This window comes from Catharus ustulatus, chromosome 6, assembly GCF_009819885.2.
Source record: "Catharus ustulatus isolate bCatUst1 chromosome 6, bCatUst1.pri.v2, whole genome shotgun sequence".
NCBI lineage: Eukaryota > Metazoa > Chordata > Aves > Passeriformes > Turdidae > Catharus > Catharus ustulatus.
In genome coordinates this window covers 2,101,282-2,120,738 of record NC_046226.1, presented here as the reverse complement: position 1 = coordinate 2,120,738, position 19,457 = coordinate 2,101,282, and the positions used below count along the sequence as shown (strand labels likewise).

Below are 19,457 nucleotides of genomic sequence, written 5' to 3'. Positions count from 1 at the left end.
AGGGTTTGGGAAGGAATTCCTGGCTCTGAGGTGTTCAGAGAAGCTGTGGCTGCCCCTGGATCCCTGGAAATGTCCAAGGCCAGGTTGGACAGAGCTTGGAGCAGCCTGGGACAGTGGAAGGTGTCCCTGCCATGGCAGGGGTGGCACTGGATGAGCTTTAAGGTCCCTTCCAACCCAAACAATTCAGGAATTCCCTGCATCCATGGCAGGAGAGCCAGGAGACAAAAAGGGAGAGGAAGGGACACGTTCAGCACCACCCACCTCTTCCATCCTTTTGCTGTAGGTGTCTTTGGCAGTGGCAACTGCTGCTAAATTGTTGGCTTCTGCTGTGGCCTGCAAGGGGAAAAGGGGCACAAAATTTAGAAGGACAGGGTGAAGTTGTGCAGGTGGACACAGGCAGGATGTGTGTGGCACTCAGAATTAGCCAAGGGGCTCTCCCAGCCTCCAAGTCCCAAATAAACCCATCCCATATTAACACATCCAAAGCTTGCATGAAGAGAGGATTCCTACCCTCCAAGCCAGAGCTACAAAAACTTTGGCTTCAGCTGTGGGAACCAGCAAGGAAAGAGATAAAAGGCTCAGCCACAAATAAACAGCTCCAGCTGCAATCCCCAGCAGGCAATTCCCATGTGTCACCTCCCTGTGTGTGTGGCCCCAAGGATGTCATTCACCTGCAGGGAATCATTCCAGCTGAGCTGGCTGCTGCTGTGTGCAGCCAGCAATTCCCCACAGTCCATCCCAGGTGGGATTCCTCAGCCATGTCAGCCTTGTGGTGCCAAATGCTTCCCAAAGTGCTGCTCCTTGGGTGGTTCCACTGAGGAATTTTATTTGGAATAAAGTCCCAGCAGATCCACAGTGCTGGATACCACTGCCAATTGCACTGAGGAATTTTATTTGGAATAAAGTCCCAGCAGATCCACAGTGCTGGACACCTCTGCCAATTGCACTGAGGAATTTTATTTGGAATAAAGTCACAGCAGATCCACTGTGCTGGACACCTCTGCCAATTCCTGCCAATTCCAGTGAGGAATTTTATTTGGAATAAAGTCACAGCAGATCCACTGTGCTGGACACCTCTGCTAATTGCACTGAGGAATTTTATTTGGAATAAAGTCACAGCAGATCCACTGTGCTGGACACCTCTGCCAATTGCACTGAGGAATTTTATTTGGAATAAAGTCACAGCAGATCCACTATGCTGGACACCTCTGCCAATTGCACTGAGGAATTTTATTTGGAATAAAGTCACAGCAGATCACTGTGCTGGACACCTCTGCCAATTCCTGGCAATTAATGGCAATTGCAGGGCAGGAATTCCCACAGCTCCCACTCACCTGCAGCATCGACTTGGGGTGTGGCAACTCCTCCCCTTGGTAGATCTTGATGTAGGCCTGGAAAAGAGCAGGGAAAAGGGAATCACGTGGAATGCAGCACAGAAACAACACCAACCACCCCCACCCAGCTGCAGACAGGACTGAGAAGCAGGGAAGAGGAGGATGTTCCAGCACAAGATGGCTTTGGTCAGAAAATGCCACTCCTTTGTGGCCTGGGTCAGTCACTGGAGGCTCCACTCACTCCCAGTATCCCTCCCAAAGGATCTGCACCTACCTCTGTCCTTTCCCTGAAGGAGAAGGAGCCAAGGTAGCCCTGGAGAGTAGGTGGGGAGAATTACTCACCAATGTCTCTCATGGAAATGTCCCAGTAGCCATGACAACAAAAATAAGCTTCTTCCAAAGGCAATTGGAATCCAGCCCTCAGCTTTTTCCCCTCTAGCCCTCGATTCTCCAGAAAAGGAAAACAGCTCCTCCCACTTTTTGGGCTCACTGTGTGGTCAGATAAATGACCATGAGGTGTTTGCCCTCTGTCAGTGCTGCCCTGCCTGCTGCAGCAAAATTCCCCAGAGGAATAAATCCACTTTCTCTTAAATAAATACCTTAAAATACTCCACAAGGCCTCGACAGGTGATGTGGTTTCCATTGATCTCCTTAACATCCAGGTTTTCAGGACTAAGAAGCCAAGGAATCAAAATCTTCAAGTTCTTGATGAACTCATCATCTATTTCTGGAAAAAAAAAAAGAAGTAAAAAGAGGCATCACAGAATAGTTTGGGTTGGAAGGGCCATTAAATGTCCATCATGTTGCAGTCCCCTGCCATGGAAGGTTCTTCTCACAGAGGGTGGGAGGAGCAGGCTCAGCCCCAAGGCTGCCCAGAGCTCCAGGAGGAGCTGGACAAAGCTCTCAGGGTTGGATTTCTGGTGTTTCCATTGAATTAAACTGTCTAGGACTGAAGGCAGAAAAACATCAATGCAACAGTCAGGAATTGGGAAGGTACAGAGAGCAGGGAAGATCCCCCACACTTCTTCCATCAGAGCACAGAAAGCTGAGTACAGCTCTGAGGAAACAGGAAAATTGTGAAAATTGTGTCAAGAAGCTGCTGACAGCTCCTGTCTGCACAGAGCACTTGTTCCATACTCTCAGCACCTGAGATTAAGGGGGAGCCCCAGGGATCAGCTCAGCTTCCACCAGCACATCTCCCTCCTGCTGCCTCACTTCCCTCCTGCTTAGCATGGAGAGCAAGTCTGAGCCAGACAAAACCAGGCAAAAACTCCCATCTTTGCCTGCTCATTTATTTTAAGTAGTTAATGGTCCATTTTATTGCTAAGATTGAGGCAGCCTGGAACCAGCCATGCTGGTGAGGAGTTCACAACAAACACCTAAAAATATCCCCAGCACGTGGCTCCTCTCAGGGTGGAGAAGCTCACCACAGCTCTTTTCTCCTTCTCCCTTTTTCTTTAACCTGCTGAACCAAGCCTGCCCCTGTAGGGAAACCACCAATCAGATAAATCAGGCAGATTAAATATCCCCTGGAAAGCTTTTCAAAGTGAAATAACATTCTGAGAGCTTGTGGAACCAGCCTTCCACCCACCACAAGCACCAGCCTTGCAGCTCTGCCTGTGCAGCTGAGGCACAGGAATTTCCTGCAGCCTTAACACCACATCCATGAAGATCCAGACTCATCCCTGCCCTTCCCAGTTTTCCCATCAGTGTCCTGGGTATTGCCAGCAGCTCTCAGCCCTGTCAGCCTCCCACACCTCTTCTCCCTCCATGTCTGTGCTGCACTGGGAAGAAGCAGATGGGGGGTGAACACAACTGGGAGGAGGATCCAACTCCTCTCCCAGATGTTTTTTCATGGCAAATACTCATGGGGGTTTCAGGAACAAGCAGGACAGTCTGCCAGGGTTTCAAGGGATCAGGGTAAGAACCAGAGCTTTGCCTTTGTACCTTTGAGTTTTCCATCAAAATTGGGGTTGGTGGCGACTTTGAGGCCGGGGTGAGGTAAGAGGAAACAGGAGATTTTGGTGAAGCAGGAATGGATGTGCTTCCTGACATTCTGCAGCTCCTCATGCTGATTGCCTGACACCTGTGGAGACAATGAATCACAGAATATCCTGAGCTGTTTTCCAAACACTCCTGGAGCTCTGGCAGCCTTGGGAATGTCACCATTCCCAGTGCTCAGCACCTCTGGGGAAAGAACCTTTTCTGAAATCCAACCTAAACCTCAGGTTCTGTCAGTGGTCACCAGAGAGAAGAGCTTGGTGCTGCCCATCTACTTCCCACAGTTTGGGAGCAGTGAGTTTCCTTCTGAGAGGAACACTGGGATAAAGCTGGCAGGAGCACAGGATATTCCACACTGTGGGGGAAAGGAACCCAGAAGATTCCACAGGCATGAGGACAAAGAGAAGGAACTGGAATATCTGTGACCACATGCCCTGGAGCATGTTATTATCATTTGGGAAATGCACATGTCCATGGATGACTGGACTACAGAAACATTTGGGATTTCCCACTGGGGCATTCCTTGTTTCACATTTAATTAGGTTTCTCCACTACCAGATCAGCCATGCATTTCCTGCCTGACCCCAAGCAGCCCTTGCCCATCATTTTTATTGTACAACTCCCTAATTACTAAAACATCATTCCCAGTCTCTTGGGAATGTGCTGACTCCCACTGCTGTCCCAGAGACCCAGGAGAAACCTGAACATGGCAAGGAAATTCACCCTCCCCAAATGCCTGCTCTGTGATTTGAATGCACTGAGTGTGAGCACAACCAGCACTGCAGCTCACACCTGACACCCAGTGCTGAGGCCAGCCAGCTGAACAGGAAAATCATGGAATCCCAGAGTGGGCTGGGTTGGAAAGGACCTTAAAGACCATCCAGTTCCACACCCTGCCATGGGGAGACACTTCCACTGTTCTAGGCTGCTCCAGAACCAAGAGCAGGCAAAACATACCTTCAGCCTCTTCTCCAAAAATCTTGCACCACCATCAGATCCATAGGAAAATTCATAAGGGAAGCTCCAGTCACGAACAAGGAATATAAGGGACTGGAAAATACACAACAGTTGGGTCAGTGACCTGCAGCTCAGAGCACCCTCTGCACTCTCACCCTCATTTCACACCACACCAAACCTGCCTCTGAGTCTTTTCCCAGCTCCAGCAGCACCTCCCACCTTTCCTGGTGGAAAAAAAGGTCCCTGTGTGCAGGGACTGAGACCACTCCACTGTCCCAGAAGGAAAAGGGGGAGCAACCCCCAAACTGCTGCACCAGTTTGAGTCCCAGGCTGGGAGAACAACATCAATTAATCATCCAAAGTGCCCAAGGAAAGGGATTGCTGCTAACCAGGACAAAAGGCAGCAAGCTCCCTAATTCCAGCCACATTTAGTTCCATCCTATGGGAATTCTACAAGCTCATTTTTTCACTGGGCAGCCTTCCAGACAGACTTTTAATGAGAAGCAGATGCAGAGGAATGAGGGTGAATAAGAAATCATTGGCTTTTGTAATCTTTATTGAGGCATTCAAAGTTCCTGGGCAATAAATAAATAAATACCAGAAGGGTCAACTTTGAATCTTTAAAAAAAAAATCAGGTCTCCACTGCCTCATCTGTACAAGGAACCAACATCCCATGTAGGAAATAAAGGTTTGGAGGGGGAAATCCTGGATGCCAAAGCCCAGGAGGATCTGGCAGAGGTGCCAGGATTCCTCTCATGCACATGGATAAGCAGGTCAGCAACTGGAACCCATTTCACTGGAATTTCCCTAAAATTTATCTATGTTTAGAACAAAAATCTAATGGAGGGAGGGGAAATATTCCTGCTATTTCTCTTCTACAAAACATCAGAAAAAGTTAAAAAAAAAAGGAGAGAACAGTGAGTTGGCCTTTTTGAATTGCAGGAGAAGCCACAGTGAGCTGGTACAGGACAAGCTGTTCTCAAACACCATGGGATGCTTCAGACACATGGCCATGTTTAGGACTTTTCCACAAACTCATTATGCATGCCTTGAATTGGGAATTATTATTTTTTTTTTAAGTAAAATTGTTCCAGACAGGCTGTGTTTACCACTGCCTTTGTGAAGGCCCCACGTTCAGGGCCAGCCTCTGGCAGGGAGGGGAGGGAGACAAAGGGAAATGTCAATTTTCCACTGCCAAGTCTCAGTTCCCTTCCAGCAGGATCAATGTCACTGCAGTTTATTCACCATCACACTTGGAGAATGCCAAGATCTCAGGATGGTTTGGGTTGGAAGGGATCTTAAAGATCATCCCTTCCACTGTCCCAGGCTGCTCCAGCCTGGCCTTGAACACTTCCAGGGATGTGGCAGCCCCAGCTTCACTGAAAAAACTCTTCCAGGGCCTCCCCACCCTCATTTTTCCTTTTTCTAATCAACACTCTCCCATTTAAAAACATGTTCTGCAGGAGGCAGCCCATGCAGGATGTGGACAGGAGATATTTTATATTTTCTCACCTGGCCACAGCACCACATTTGTCACAGCCACAAAGGTTCCCAGCATGGTTTGATAATTTTCCCCTGATCATTAATGAAGATGACTTTGAATCAGAGAGAGCCTGGGGGAATCCCAAGGAAACACTTCTGAAGGATGATGATTCCCTGGTACAATTAGTTCAGCGTGCTCTGGCATCTATCACTTAATGAGTTTTTAATCCATTAACAATGGATGAAACCAGACAATGCTGACTTCATTTGCTTTTAATCAGCATCCTGGAGAGATAAGGCTGACAGAAGGCAATGATCATGGTGAGAGTTACCTTTATCAACCCAACTCTTGGTCTTCAAGAATGGATAATGGGATTGTTTGACAAGGCTCACCATCCACAAACTGGGACTGGACAGCAATTACAGTGCTTGGGAAAATCTGAGTCTATTATCCAGCCCTAATGATTTAAGCACATTTAAGTTTCCCCTCACAGCCTCTTTTTCACTGGTGGAATAGGAAGTATCTCAGTTTCACTGGAATATTTGGCCACATTCTCCCCACAGTTTTGAAATAAGGAGCAGGAATATTTATTTAATGTCTGGCTTTTTGCTGTACCATGTTACAATGTTCTTCAAGCTCTTGCCTGCCATGTATTTTTACTATATCTATTTGTAGTTTTACCATTTATCAGCCTCCTGCCCATGGCAGAATCCAATACACCTTAAAAATCTCAATTTGTCCCCTTTTAATATATTTAACCTTTTAATTTTATTTTCATTTCCTGACCACAGACACCCTTAGTCCTTCCAGGACAACAATTCTCTTTTATTGTGGGAAAGCAAATATAAAATAGCTGTAACTCATTCACAATTACTGTTTGGATTTTTACAGCATGCTTTGTTCTTTACTGGTTTTTACTTTAGGAAGTTCACAAACCCTCATCCAACCTAACCAAAACACTCCTGTGTCATTAAAAACAGGAACCAACCTCACCTACTGGGAATGCCCAATGCTCTCCCTTTTTTTTAACACCAGCATTTCCCAGGTTGGGGAGCAGAAGGATGAACAGATGTCCCTTATCTGAAGTTAAAACCTCACTTACACTGAGTTTTCCCACAGCTCTGCTAATCCTTATCCTCTCATTCTGCCAGGAGCAGGGATTCCCAGGGCAGGTGAGTTCAAACCTCTCAGAACAAAGACTGGGCAGAGTTCCTGACTGCAGAGAGTGACAAAACTGCTGGAAAACCAGCAGGGATGTTGGATGTGTTTGGAAGGACAAAGCCCTTCCTTGGAGCAGCTGATTCCATCTCTGCTGCATCCCACAAACCTGGATTTTTCAGCTTTCTGTGCTTTCTGACACTGACCCCCTGTAGAACACAGCTTGTGACCTGAGGCCTTGGAGAAGGCTCCAAATTTGAGTGATGGAGTTAAAATCACAGGTGTGTAGTGAATAAAAGTGTGTGCTTTCACATGGTAAAGGGTTTTAAATTTGAGGTTTTACAGTATAATAATAGGTATGGGACAAGATGGAGGATTTTGAGTAGTGTCTCTTTCAGTGTTCTTCCTTCTTCTTCATAGGTTTCAAATAATAATTTCTAATTAGTCAGTGTCACACTGAGAATCATGAAAAAATAAATACTATAGATATTAATTCTCTATTAGACTATTTAGCTTTAAGAAACCTTAGAGCAACTAAATCTTCCTCCATTTTCCTCACTTCTAGCAAGTAGCAAGAAGTGCTGTTAAACACTTTTAAATAAAATTTAATAAACAACCAAGTCCAGACATGAAAAATCCATTTCCTTCGTGTATTTTTTAATCCTAGCTCTGAGTGAAAGCAAAAAAAACCCTGAAACAAGCCACTAATGAAGTGATGCAAACTCCCACCACTGTGACACATCTCCTGGCATCCTGCAAACTGCAGTGACACCTCGTGGTGAAGCCAAACAAACTGCCCAGGAGCTTTGGACTCACCTGGAAAGGCTTCTGGAATGTCTCCTCCATGGCCAGCCGGCCATACTCGGTGAAAAGCTGCAAGGAGGAAAGGACAGGACAGTGAGTTTGTCACTGCAGGCACTGTGGGACACTGAGCTGTGCTGGCTGGGACAGGGACAGGAGCCAGGGAAGGGCTGGGGCTGAGCCAGGGAGGTTTAGGTGGAAATCAGGGAAAGGTTCTTCCCCCAGGGGATCCCCAGGGAGTGGTGACATTGCCGAGGCTGCCAGAGCTCCAGGAGTGTTGGGACACCAGGGATGGGATTGTTGGGGTGGCAGTGCAGGGCCAGGAGCTGGATCCCACAATCCCTGTGGCTCCTGGAGGGAATTCCATGATTCTCTGAAGCAGTAAAGGACATTTATGGCTGGCAGTAGCAGCACCTCTGGGCTCCCAGCTCCCACCCCAGGGGCACAGGGAGCTCTTACAGAACCATCACCCTGCTGAGCTCTCATGGGAGAGATCCCAGCCTGGAGCTTTTGGCTGCCAAATCTGTGGGGAATGGCTCAGACCAGCTGCTGGTCTCACACCAACCAGAAATTTCTCATGCTGCAGGGGCTGCTGCAGCCCTGCTCCCTCAAAACACTCAGGAAGGAGTGGAAATGAATTCAGAATGAAGTACTTGCCCTGCAAACCCCTGCTGTGCAAAGACTCTAAAATCAGCAGCAAGACTTGAAGACTCTCCAGTCTCTCTCTGCACTCTAATTTCTAACTGAAGGCACAATAATGTGTTTCACAGATGCCTAAAAATGGGTCAACTTGTTAAACAGTCATGGCTTAAAATCCAAACTGCAAGTTTGCAGCTACACTGAATAAATTCAGTGGTAAAGAAGTGTTATTGTTAATAATATTTATGGGCTGAGATAATTCAGAAGTCTTCAAATGCTGATTTTTTCAGCTGGACTTTTGATTTTCTTTCCCTTCCTTAAGCTCCTGGAAAAACCTACCTAATTAATCAACCAATCAATCAGCTGAACAGAAGAGAAAGCAGGAGGTAATTCTAGGAAATGGGCAGGACACCTGTGCCACAAAAATCCCATTAACTGCTTGTCTCTAACAGGGCTGGAATCACCCTTAGGGGGTCACCTGTACTGAGCCAGTGACAGATGGAAACATCCAGGCTGATCATTCACAATCACAATAAAATCACAGAATCTATCAGAATCACAGAATAATATCCCAGAATTCTGTGATTCTGTGACAGAAGGTCACCTGTACTGAGCCAGTAAACATCCAGGCTGACAATTCACAATCACAGAATAAAATCCCAGGAGGGTTTGGGTTGGGAGAGACCTGAAATCCCTCTCAGTTCCAACCCCTGCCATGGGCAGGGACACTTTCCACCCTCCCAGGTTGCTTCAACTCTCATCCAAGCTGGCCTTGGACACCTGCAGGGATGAGGGAGCCACAGCCTCTCTGGGAAACCTATGCCAGGCAGAAATTCCTTCCCAATATTGCATCTAACCCTGCCCTCCAGGAGTGGAAACCATTCCCCATGGTTCTGCCACTTCAGGTTTTTGTAAATAGCCACACTTAGGTTACCCCAAAACTTCTCTTACCTGCAAGTGCTGCAGATCATCCTCCTGCACATTCTGGGACAAGTTATAAACCTGGATTTAAATAAAAACCAGCTTCAGATCACTCAGAACAGCTTGTCCTGGGGACTAACACTAACACAACATCCCCATGGGGACACAGTCAAGGTGGTGCTGGTAGAAATTGCAGGAAGGGAAGCCCTGACAGGCTCTGTAAACCTGGGGACTGAACTCCTCCAGCCCAGAGGTTTCTTACCTGGATAGAGCTGATCATGGTGCTGAGGGCAAACACAGTGGCTGAGTCCCTCAGGGTGGACTGGCTGTCAAAGGTGCCCTGTGTGTCCATCAGCAGCACTGCAACCTGTGAGGCACAAAGCTCCTGTCAGCACCCCCAGCACTGACAACCAGGCAAGGCACCCTCATGGGAATGTCAGCTGAGTTATTGTGCTGCTGCCTCAGACTCTTCACTGGTGGGGGACAAAGGAAAAGCTCATCCTCAGCCACTCCTGGCAGCAGGGTGACTCCAGCAGGCAGCACAATTAATGTTCTGCAAGGCAGCGAGGGAAGTGCTCTGCTCCTCAGACAGCTGCTGACAGTGCAGAGGAGGCTGTGCCTGAGTCTGCACCAGGAACCAAACACAAATTGCACCTCCCAAACCCAAACACACTCAGCCAGCGTTAGGAATCACACCCTGAATGACTCAGTGTCACTTGGGTGCCATGCTCTGTGCTGAAGTGCAGATAAATACAAAAATTCCTGGCTATCAGCTGAATCTGCAGGGTGCTCCAATCCACTGTGACAACCCTGAATGAAGAAACTCCACTTTACAACTTCTGCCCTAGGAAAGAGAAGTAGTTTACAAGAACATGAGATTCAGAATTTCTGGGAATAGTACAGAGATGAACTCTGGGATGCTCAGAGTTGAGGGACACTTAGAGAACAGATCAGGGACACTTGGACATCACATCACTTGGTTAAACCCATCCATGCTAAAACAGAGACATTGAAAGGTATTGAAAACCTTCCCTAAACTTACACAGCCACCTAAAACAAAGCAGGAGAGACTCAAAAGCTGGAAGAGGAGAATGAGCTGACAGTAAGAGACACACACACACACCTTGGTGCCATCGGGTTTGTCCACCAGGAAAACCTCACTCCAGATCTGGATCCCGGTCGTCTCCCGCTCGGAGCCGCCCCTCCAGGAGAAACCAGTCAGGGGCTCATTGTAATCCCCAACCCAGTCCACTGCTTCCTGCAGGGAGGAACAGAGAGCTGTCAAAAAGGGTAAGAACCACATAAGGGAGGTTTTTCCTTCCTTTTACTGTCAAGGCACATCAAATCCTGGGGAGAGTTTTGGGCTCCTCACAACAAAGACACTGAGGGGCTGGAGCGTGTCCAGAGAAGGGAATGGAGCTGGGAAGGGTCTGGAGCACCAGGAGAGGCTGAGGGAGCTGGGAAGGGGCTGGGGAATTCCTGAGAGAGCTGGGAAGAGGCTGGAGAATCCCTGAGGGAGCTGGGAAGGGGCTGGAGAATCCCTGAGAGAGCTGGGAAGGGGCTGGAGAATTTCTGAGGGAGATGGGAAGGGGCTGGAGAATTTCTGAGGGAGCTGAGAAGGGGCTGGAGAATTCCTGAGGGAGATGGGAAGGGGCTGGAGAATCCCTGAGGGAGCTGGAGAATTCCTGAGGGAGCTGGGAAGGGGCTGGAGAATTCCTGAGGGAGATGGGAAGGGGCTGGAGAATTCCCTGAGGGAGCTGGGAAGGGGCTGGAGAATTCCTGAGGGAGCTGGGAGGGCTCAGCCTGGAGAAAAGGAGGCTCAGGAGAGACTTTCTGGCTCTGCACAAGTCCCTGACAGGAGGGGCAGCCAGGTGGGAATCAGGCTCTGCTCCCAGGGAACAAGCAGCAGGAAAAGAGGAAACAATCTGAAGTTACACCAGGGAAGGTTTGGGTTGGATATCTGGAATTTTTTTTCCACTGGGAGGGTGGTCACACATTGAACAGGCTGTCCTGGGCAGTGCTGGAGCCCCCATCCATGGAAGTGTTCAAAGACACAGATATGACAGCTGAGGATATGGTTTAGTGGTGAATAAGGTGATGCTGGGTTAGCAGCTGGATTCAATGATCTTAGAGGGATTTTCCAGCCTAAATGATTCTGTGATTCAGGGCAGCAGATGTGAACATTCCTGCTCCAAAATCAAGAGTCCATGAGAAACTTCTGCCTGGGGAAGGATCTGTTCTATCTTGTGAAGGACCAAATCCTGCCCAGCTCATCCCTGAGCAGCACATGGGAGCAAGGAGGAACAGCAGGCCCTGGGAAGGCTCCCTGAGCTGCACCTCACCTTGTTGTACATGTAGCGCAGCATGAAGTCCATCAGGAATGATTTTCCTTTCCTGAAAGCTCCAGCCACAGACACAGCCACGACCTCCTTGTCTCTGACAGCCTCGGAGAGCAGGATGCGGTTCAGGGCGGCCTCGTCCAGCTCAAAGGAGTGATCATCTTTGACAATGAGCACCTGCACTGGTCCTGCTTTCCTCACAGATTCCTCTTCCTCAGAGCTCCACTCATAAGCTTTGTCTGCAAAACTACCTGGGAGAGCAGGAAAAGGAGAGGGGTTTGGTGCCTTGCTCTGCACAGTGAGGAGTGAGCGACATAAGAGAGGCAAAAACTCAAATATCCATCCCAAAATGGCATCACCCAGAGCAGACCTGGCCTCAGACATCCCAAAGGACACTCCATGGGGTCATCTGACCCCGTGCTCCACACAGGGAGAGCATTCCCTGCTGGAATCTCCCACATCTGTTAGATTTTATCCCACACAGAAAGCAGATCCCTACATGAACAGTGCCTGCCATCAACCTCCCTCAGCCCTTTCTCAGCTGGAAAAGCAAAGGCCAAGCCTTCTCACCATCCCTTCTAGCACATTTTCTAGGGATCTGCTCTCCTCTGGACACTGCCCACCAGGTCTTTCCTGAAGGCTGACCTCTCCAGCTGAGGTGTGCAAGGATCTCACATCTCCATCACGCTGCCTTTGTGTATCCTGTGCCACTGCTGTTCCTGCAGCAACAAATTCCTGCTCCATCTGCAGCCTGTGCTGATGCTCCCAGTGCAATCTGCTGTTCCTGTCATCAGCCTCATCATCAGCATCCCCCCCAGGACACTCCCAGCAGGAATCAGGCCATGCAGACACAAGCCCATCCTGATAAAAGCCATTTCTGTGCTCCCAAGTGGAAAGCACACACAAAGCACAAGCACTGCCCACTTTCCCACTTGGAAATGGCCAAGTTCCCCGTGGAGCTGCTGGGGGATCACACAGGAGGGTCTCACAGGACTCACATGCATTTTAAGACCTGCAGCCCTGGGATTTTCAAAGAGCAGGCTGGCTCCAGTAATTTTCCTTTCCTGGTCTTTGCAAACTTTCCAGGGTGGTTGATGTGCCAGCCAGCTCACCTACAGCCACGTGGAACCTCCCTGCCAGCAGGGAAAGACGTGAGATGGAAAGTTCCCCCCACATTCCAACCAAAACTTCCCAGTTTGCTGCCTCGTGCTGAAACTTTCCCAAGTTTTGCCTCAAGCTAAACCTCCTCAGTCTCTGTTTCAGCCCCTGACCTTGGGGACCCAGCTTTGAGCTGTTTCAAAGCACAAGGACTGTGTGTGCACATGGTAAAAGAGAAGTTATAAATACCAAGAGGAATAGGATTTGCCCATTCTGGGCCTCTCTCTAAAGAAGCCTCCAGCAGTAACTCCATATTTTAAATAACAGCAGCACTTTTGTGATTTCCTAAGATCCCACAAGGAAGTAGAGGGATCATTAAGCCTGGTTGCCAGGGGATTTCTGGTGGCTCTTGGACATATACTATGAGCTTTCTTTGCTCACAGCTGAAAGACAAAGATCTTTTCTTTCCATTGCTTGGAGGTTTTTTAGCTAAACAAAAGTGCCAAATGCTGTGAAAAGCCAGATTCTCCACCAGACTGCAGCACTAAAATATCCCTCAGAGCACCAGCCATGGCACTGCCTAGGGGCCTCCAAAAACAAAAAATCCTTCCCATTTCAAATCCATCAAGCACCTTTCCCAGCACTGAGGCATTCCCAGCAGGGAAGGACAGCCAGGTGCCAAAGGGCCACGGGCTCCTGTGCTCTGTAAGCACTGCCAAGCTGCAAGGGCCATGAAAGGATAGCTGGTGCTTCCCAAAGTCCTGCTCAGCTCACCCAAGCCCTACTTTTATTTTCTTCTTCCAGCTGCACAGAAAGGACAGTGGAGAGATCCTTGGATAGGATGTGACTCATGGTGGGGGCAGGAAAAGATTTGTAAATCAAATTAAACTTCAATATTTCTGTCTCTAACTCAGCCATCAGGGTGCAACCTTCCCAGAGCAGACAAATCCCACCTCAGGCATGGAGACAGAGGGAAGTGTCCAAGGCCAGGTTGGACAGGGCTTGGAGCAGCCTGGGACAGTGGACATTGTCCCTGCACATGGCAGGGGTGGGACTGGATGATATTTAAGGTCCCTTCCAACCCAAACCATTCTGGGATTCCATGATTTATGTTTTCACTCATCCTGCACCAAGTGGGCACAAATCCTTGGATCCTCCTGGCTCAGAGAACTGAAGGGAGCTCCCAGTTCTGGCCAGGGATCCAAGCACCAGGACAGGGGTGAGGAGAGTCCCCTGCCACAGGGACAGCTGTCTCCTGGTGCCTGGATGGGATCTTCCACACCTTCTTCTCCCTCTGCTTTTTCCAGCAGCTGAACCAGTGCAGAGGAGCAGGAATTGTTTTCTCCTTCAAATCATCACGATTCAAAGGACAGTAATTTTTTTAAGCAGGTATTAACAGATTTTGGAAGAATGTCTCCAGACATGGTCTCTCAGGGGACATCCTTGTTTTCATCACCTGAACACCAGGAAAGCCAGGCTGTTTGCACAACACAAAGCATCATGAGCAGGATATGTTGATCTCCCAGTTCCTTGGAGACAGCAGGAAAGAGGGATTATATTAAGCAGGTCTCAGAACTAATTTCATCCCTATCTCTGCTTCTTTCACTTAGGCCATCTGCAGGCAAAACTATCTTTTTCATATTTATATTCATATTTCCATGTGATGAAACTCCCAGGTTCTGTTTATTAGATTATCTGGCACACTGCAGAGCCAGGGATTATTTTATAAAATTATTTTATAAAATGGCTACACACTCCTGGAAATCAACGACTTGTCTTTCTGCCCATAAATGAGTTATTTGCCTTGAAGAAAGCTGTACCTGGCAGTAGCAAAAACTCATCCAGCCAAAAAGGAAAGGAAGGAGAGCTGAGCTTTGCTGAACACACTCTTGTTTTCACTCCTTTCCTGAGCTGACTCCTCCTTTTCTCGGCTCTCTCCCGGCGCCCTGCGATTACGTCAATTCTCCAGCTGCTCATTCAGAAATTGTCAGGATCCTGCTCCTTTTCCCCATTTCATAACAGCTCATTTCCATCACTCTGGAGCAGGGTGGGAGCCACATCTCTTTTCCATATGGCAATTCCAAGTGGGCAGGGGAAGCAGAGCAGGATTTTGTGCTTACTGGGCTGTCTGACAGCACAAAAAAAGCAAAGAATTCTTTAACTGGTCTAAGAGTTGCTTTTGACTAAATGAATTAAATTGAAACAGCACATTTCACATTGTGCTTGTGTGTAGACTGACAGACATGTCTAATGTAATTTACTTAATTTATTCTTCTCTAGGAGTTAATTACATGCCACTAATTATGCAATGTTTGGTGAGTGCTTGCTGAGGCCTGCTCTCCCTTAGCCATGGAAGAACAGGTCACAGAAATGCTGACTGCTTCCCAGAGTCCCACAGAGCAATCAGCCCTGTCCTCAAGTGAGCCTGCACAAAAAATACATTTCATTGCAGAGAATGAAACACAGCCATGGCCCATCATCTGTGCAAACAGTGCCTGAGCAGAGCCTGAGGAAGCCAATTTGCCAGCCCTGCTCTCAGGCTCTCTCACATCCCAGGAGTCTCAGCTCTCCTGTGGAAAGCAGGGGCTGCAGCCTGGGCTCCAATTCCTCCACTGAAAACACAGTCCCAGAATAGAAGGGACCTTAAAAATCATCTTGTTCCACCCCTTGCCATGGGCAGGGACACCTTCCACTATCCCAGGGTGCTCCAAGCCCTGTCCAGCCTGGCCTTGGACACTTCCAGGGATTCAGGGTCTCCCCACCCTCACAGAGAAGAATTTTTTCCTCATATCTAACCCAATCTCTCATTTTTTAGTTTAAATCCATTTCCCCTCATTCTACCACTATCTGCCCATGTACAAAGTCACTCTCCTTTTTTAAAAGCCACAGTGAGGTCTCCCTGGAGCTTTCTCTTCTCCAGGCAAAACAATCCCAGCTCAGATGTCCCACACACAAAAACACCAATGTCAGGCACTGCTGCCATTCTGAGGGCATTCAAACCAAACAAACCCCCAAGGAGAGAAAAGCCAGGTTTGATGGGAAGCCTGAACTTGCTGTTATTTCCATGAACAGAGTATCCTGTATCTGCTGGCTCAGGTGCTTATCAGCAGCACTCAGGGGATCAGTTTGACCAGCAGTGATATCTGTGGGGCTCCCTTCTGGAGTTTCCATCCCAAACATATCAAACTGCCACCAAGAGCACCACCAGCCAAGCCCTGAACAGAGCCTGCAGTCAGCCTCCATCACTCTGGATGCTCTCCAGAGAGCTGCAGCTTGCAGGAAGCTTATCTGCCCTCCACACTCTGGGGAACACAGCCATCCCTCCCCAGGCATCTCCCTGCACTGGGCACGTCCAGTTCTGCTCTCTGTGGCCACACAGCAGCCAGCAATGATCAGCAGGGCTCTGAGGAGGGTGGGGAGCTCCAAGCATGCACCAGGAATCCTCTCCTCTCTGCTGGCACAGAGCTCAGCACCTGACCCAGCCAACCAGGGAAAAATGGGAATAAAGCATGGGAGCAATGCACTGGAGAGAGAGCAGGGTGTTGCCTGCACAAAGGATGCAGCCCAAAGAGCTGGGAGCTGGCAAATTCCCTCAGCATGGGCTGCCAGAAGGTGCCTAGACACAGGTGCTCCTGGGAGACAGGGAGGCAAAGCCCTTACAGCCACCCCTGCTGTGCAGTCCTGCCTGCACCCCACCCTCTGGAGGTTCCTGGCCAGCAGGTCAGAAAAACTCCCAAGCTGGGTTTAACCACACACACAGTGACCACCCCTTGCTGTGACACACAACCCCACACTGGTTTGGGGTGGAAGGGATCTTAATGCCCATCCAGTTTCAACCCTCACACAAATAACACCTTCCACTATCCCAGGTTGCTCCAAACCTGGTCCAGCCTGGCCTTGGACACCTCCAGGGATGCAGGGACAGCCACAGCTTCTTTGGGCAACCTGTGCCAGGGCCTCCCCATCCTCACAGGGAAGAATTTTTTCCAGATAACTCATCTAACCCTGCAGGGGAAGAACCAAATGCTGCCCATCCATTAACCAGTACCACTGGGACCTGATAAGTGACACATGTAGCTGTGTGCTATCCCCTCACACTTGGGGCTGCTGATCTGGGAAATGCAGCAAGGAGGAGAAGGCAGAGCCAGAACTTAGAGTGCCCAACTAGGAAATCATCTGCACCTCCTCAGACTGGATGGAATCACAGCTGTCATGAACCTGTGGAAATGATGGATCAAAGACAATCTTGGAGCAGAAACAGGTGAAGAAAACTTTTGTGGAAAAAGGAGCCCTGTCATTCAACAAAGAAGAATGGCAGATAAATAGAAAGTGACTGTTCAGGGGTGTGGTGGAGTCACCACCTCTGGAGGTGCTTTAGGAAAGACTGGATGTGGCACTCAGTGCCATGGTCTGGTTCACAAGGAGGTATTTGGGACTTGATCATCTCAGAGGTCTCTTCCAACCTAAGAGACTCTGTGATTCTGTAAAAAGCCACACTTGGCACTCCCCTTTGAGATCCCAAGCTCCTCTCCAGAGTGAGGCAAACCCCCCCAGCTGAGCTGCACAGCTCTGTTAACACCTCTGCCAATCCAATGTGCACTCCCCACTTTCCTGGGATGGTTGGAGCAGGGAGCTGAGCAGGGTGGCTGCTGCTGCTGCCAGGCTCCATCCTCACCCTTTGCTTTTTTGGGAGCAGTGGAGATGTGGAGTGCACCTTCTCCCTGCCATCCCTGAGTCACCAGCTGGCAGCAGCACAGCTTCAGCTGCAGCGTGGCCAGCTCAGCCCCTTGTCCCTCTGGCACAGGGAACAAGGGCATGAATGATTGTGCTGATAGCTGGAGTGGTTTGGGACCTTCCCATGTGAGCCACTGCTGACAGGAGCAAGAGTTTGGATGATAACTGGTCCCCCAAAGGTGTCTGTTACAACATCTCAAATGCCAAAGTACAGTTTGAATTTTTCAATTACAACACCTACTATGTGAAGCTCCAGTGCTTAGCTGGCTCTGAAACAAGAGCAGTTCCTACTGCTGTCAAACTCCCAGGCTGAGCTTTGGAGACACGGGCAGGCAAGCACCTTGGGAATGAAGCAAATCAGGTTTTTTGCAGAATTTTTGCAGCAAGTTTGAGGTCAGGTTAGACAGTTATGTGGCTGTGCCCATGACAGCTCACACAGCAGGAATGGCTGAGTCAGAGGCAAGGTGGGCACCTCCCATACTCAAAATATTGTTGGAGGAGCACCAGCAAAAAGCCATTACCTGTTTGTCAGGTGCAAACCCTGGGCTGCTCCCTTTCCCACATTTAAGCCTAGCCAGGGTAACACTGAATCCCAGAATGGTTTGGGTTAGAAGAGAACCTAAAGAACAACTCATTCCAACTCCTGTCCAACCTTCCACTATCTCAGGCTGCTCCAAGCCCCATCCAGCCTGGCCTTGGACACTTCCAGGGATACATCTCCAGAATTCCCACTTGCATCCCAGCACCCATTTTCTGCATCCTTCATCTGCTCTGTTTGTCAGCAACAAACTTCATCCTTCATCTCCACCACCAGTATTTGATTTAGTTTTTTCTGCCATTAAATTATTTCTGCCCTTTTGTTACTAAAATTGCCTGAAAATAAAGTTTGGTAAACATGCCATGAAATTTTAGGATATAACATGAAAAGTAATTAATTACACTCTGTATAAAATGCCTATGTATAAAAAGTGCTTTAAATATGTTTTATGGGCTTGGCAGAACTCAGCCCCTTTTGTAGATCCTCCACTCTATTTGGGAGATTGTCTTCAGTTATTTTCCCTTTGAGGGTGGTGAGACCCTGGCACAGGGTGCCCAGAGAAGCTGTGGCTGCCCCTGGATCTCTGGAAGTGTCCAAGGCCAGGTTGGATGGGAGTTGGAGCAACCTGATCTACTGGGAAGTGTCCCTGCCCATTCCATGATTCTATAATCACATTCAGCTTGCAATGTTGGACTTGTCTCTTCTTTCAAGTCCCAGCATTTTATTTTCTTTTCTCTTTCACAAGCCAGTCATTTGGTTGTGAATATTTCTGGCTTTTTGTGTAAAGGCCCCTCTGTCTGAAACATCTCAGCTTTCATTTGTCAGGTTCCCAGCATTCAGAGTCACAAAGAAATGCCAGGAAGTGGAAACTGAAAATCCATCATAAAAGGGCAGAAATCAAACAACAAAAAGAAAGGATGTTAACATGGTTAAAATGAAAAACAACCTAGAAAAATCACAGTTTTCTTCCCAGTTTAACCCATTGTGTGCAGTCTAAGATGTGGCAGTGATGATCCCTGGCCTGTGCTGGAGAAGTCCCTTCTCAAAACAGTTCCTTGGCTTTCCCTGGCTCCCTTTGGAGCTCTCCTAAATCCCTGTCCAGCTTGAAAACCCTCACCAAGAAGTATCTGTAACCTCTGTAATCCCTTTTATGGTCTTGATAGGTGGGTCCTTCCAACACCAACACAAAATTGGCCATGATGGGAAACATGAGATTTCACATGATTTTTTCCAGTCTGTGCTGCTGAAAGGAGTAACTGTGAGCAGGGGTCTCACTGCATCAGAGGGACCAGGCTGCTGAACATCTGCAACTGCCAAGCACAAAGAATTTCAGACAAAAATCAGTGTAATCTGTTACAAACCTCCAGAACCTGGACTAACAATCCTTATTTTGGGAAAAGCAGGATCCATTACTCACAGTAAGAAATTAATTGTGATTTTTTTTTCTCATCTG

At 48.4% G+C, this 19,457-nt stretch overlaps 1 protein-coding gene across 2 annotated transcripts in view; it reads right to left on the bottom strand.

Moving 5' to 3' along the window:
* Positions 1-19,457, bottom strand: part of ATL1 (atlastin GTPase 1) — a 28,932-nt gene that overhangs the window by 7,006 nt on the left and 2,469 nt on the right. For both annotated transcript variants that reach the window (XM_033061753.1, XM_033061754.1), the window contains exons 2-11: positions 11,638-11,885; positions 10,419-10,553; positions 9,558-9,662; positions 9,326-9,376; positions 7,751-7,807; positions 4,293-4,385; positions 3,282-3,420; positions 1,934-2,061; positions 1,335-1,391; positions 262-333 (exon numbers count right to left, since the gene is read on the bottom strand). In XM_033061753.1, coding sequence (XP_032917644.1) covers positions 262-333; positions 1,335-1,391; positions 1,934-2,061; positions 3,282-3,420; positions 4,293-4,385; positions 7,751-7,807; positions 9,326-9,376; positions 9,558-9,662; positions 10,419-10,553; positions 11,638-11,885 — 1,085 coding nt within the window. The remainder of the gene's footprint in view (positions 1-261; positions 334-1,334; positions 1,392-1,933; positions 2,062-3,281; positions 3,421-4,292; positions 4,386-7,750; positions 7,808-9,325; positions 9,377-9,557; positions 9,663-10,418; positions 10,554-11,637; positions 11,886-19,457) is intronic.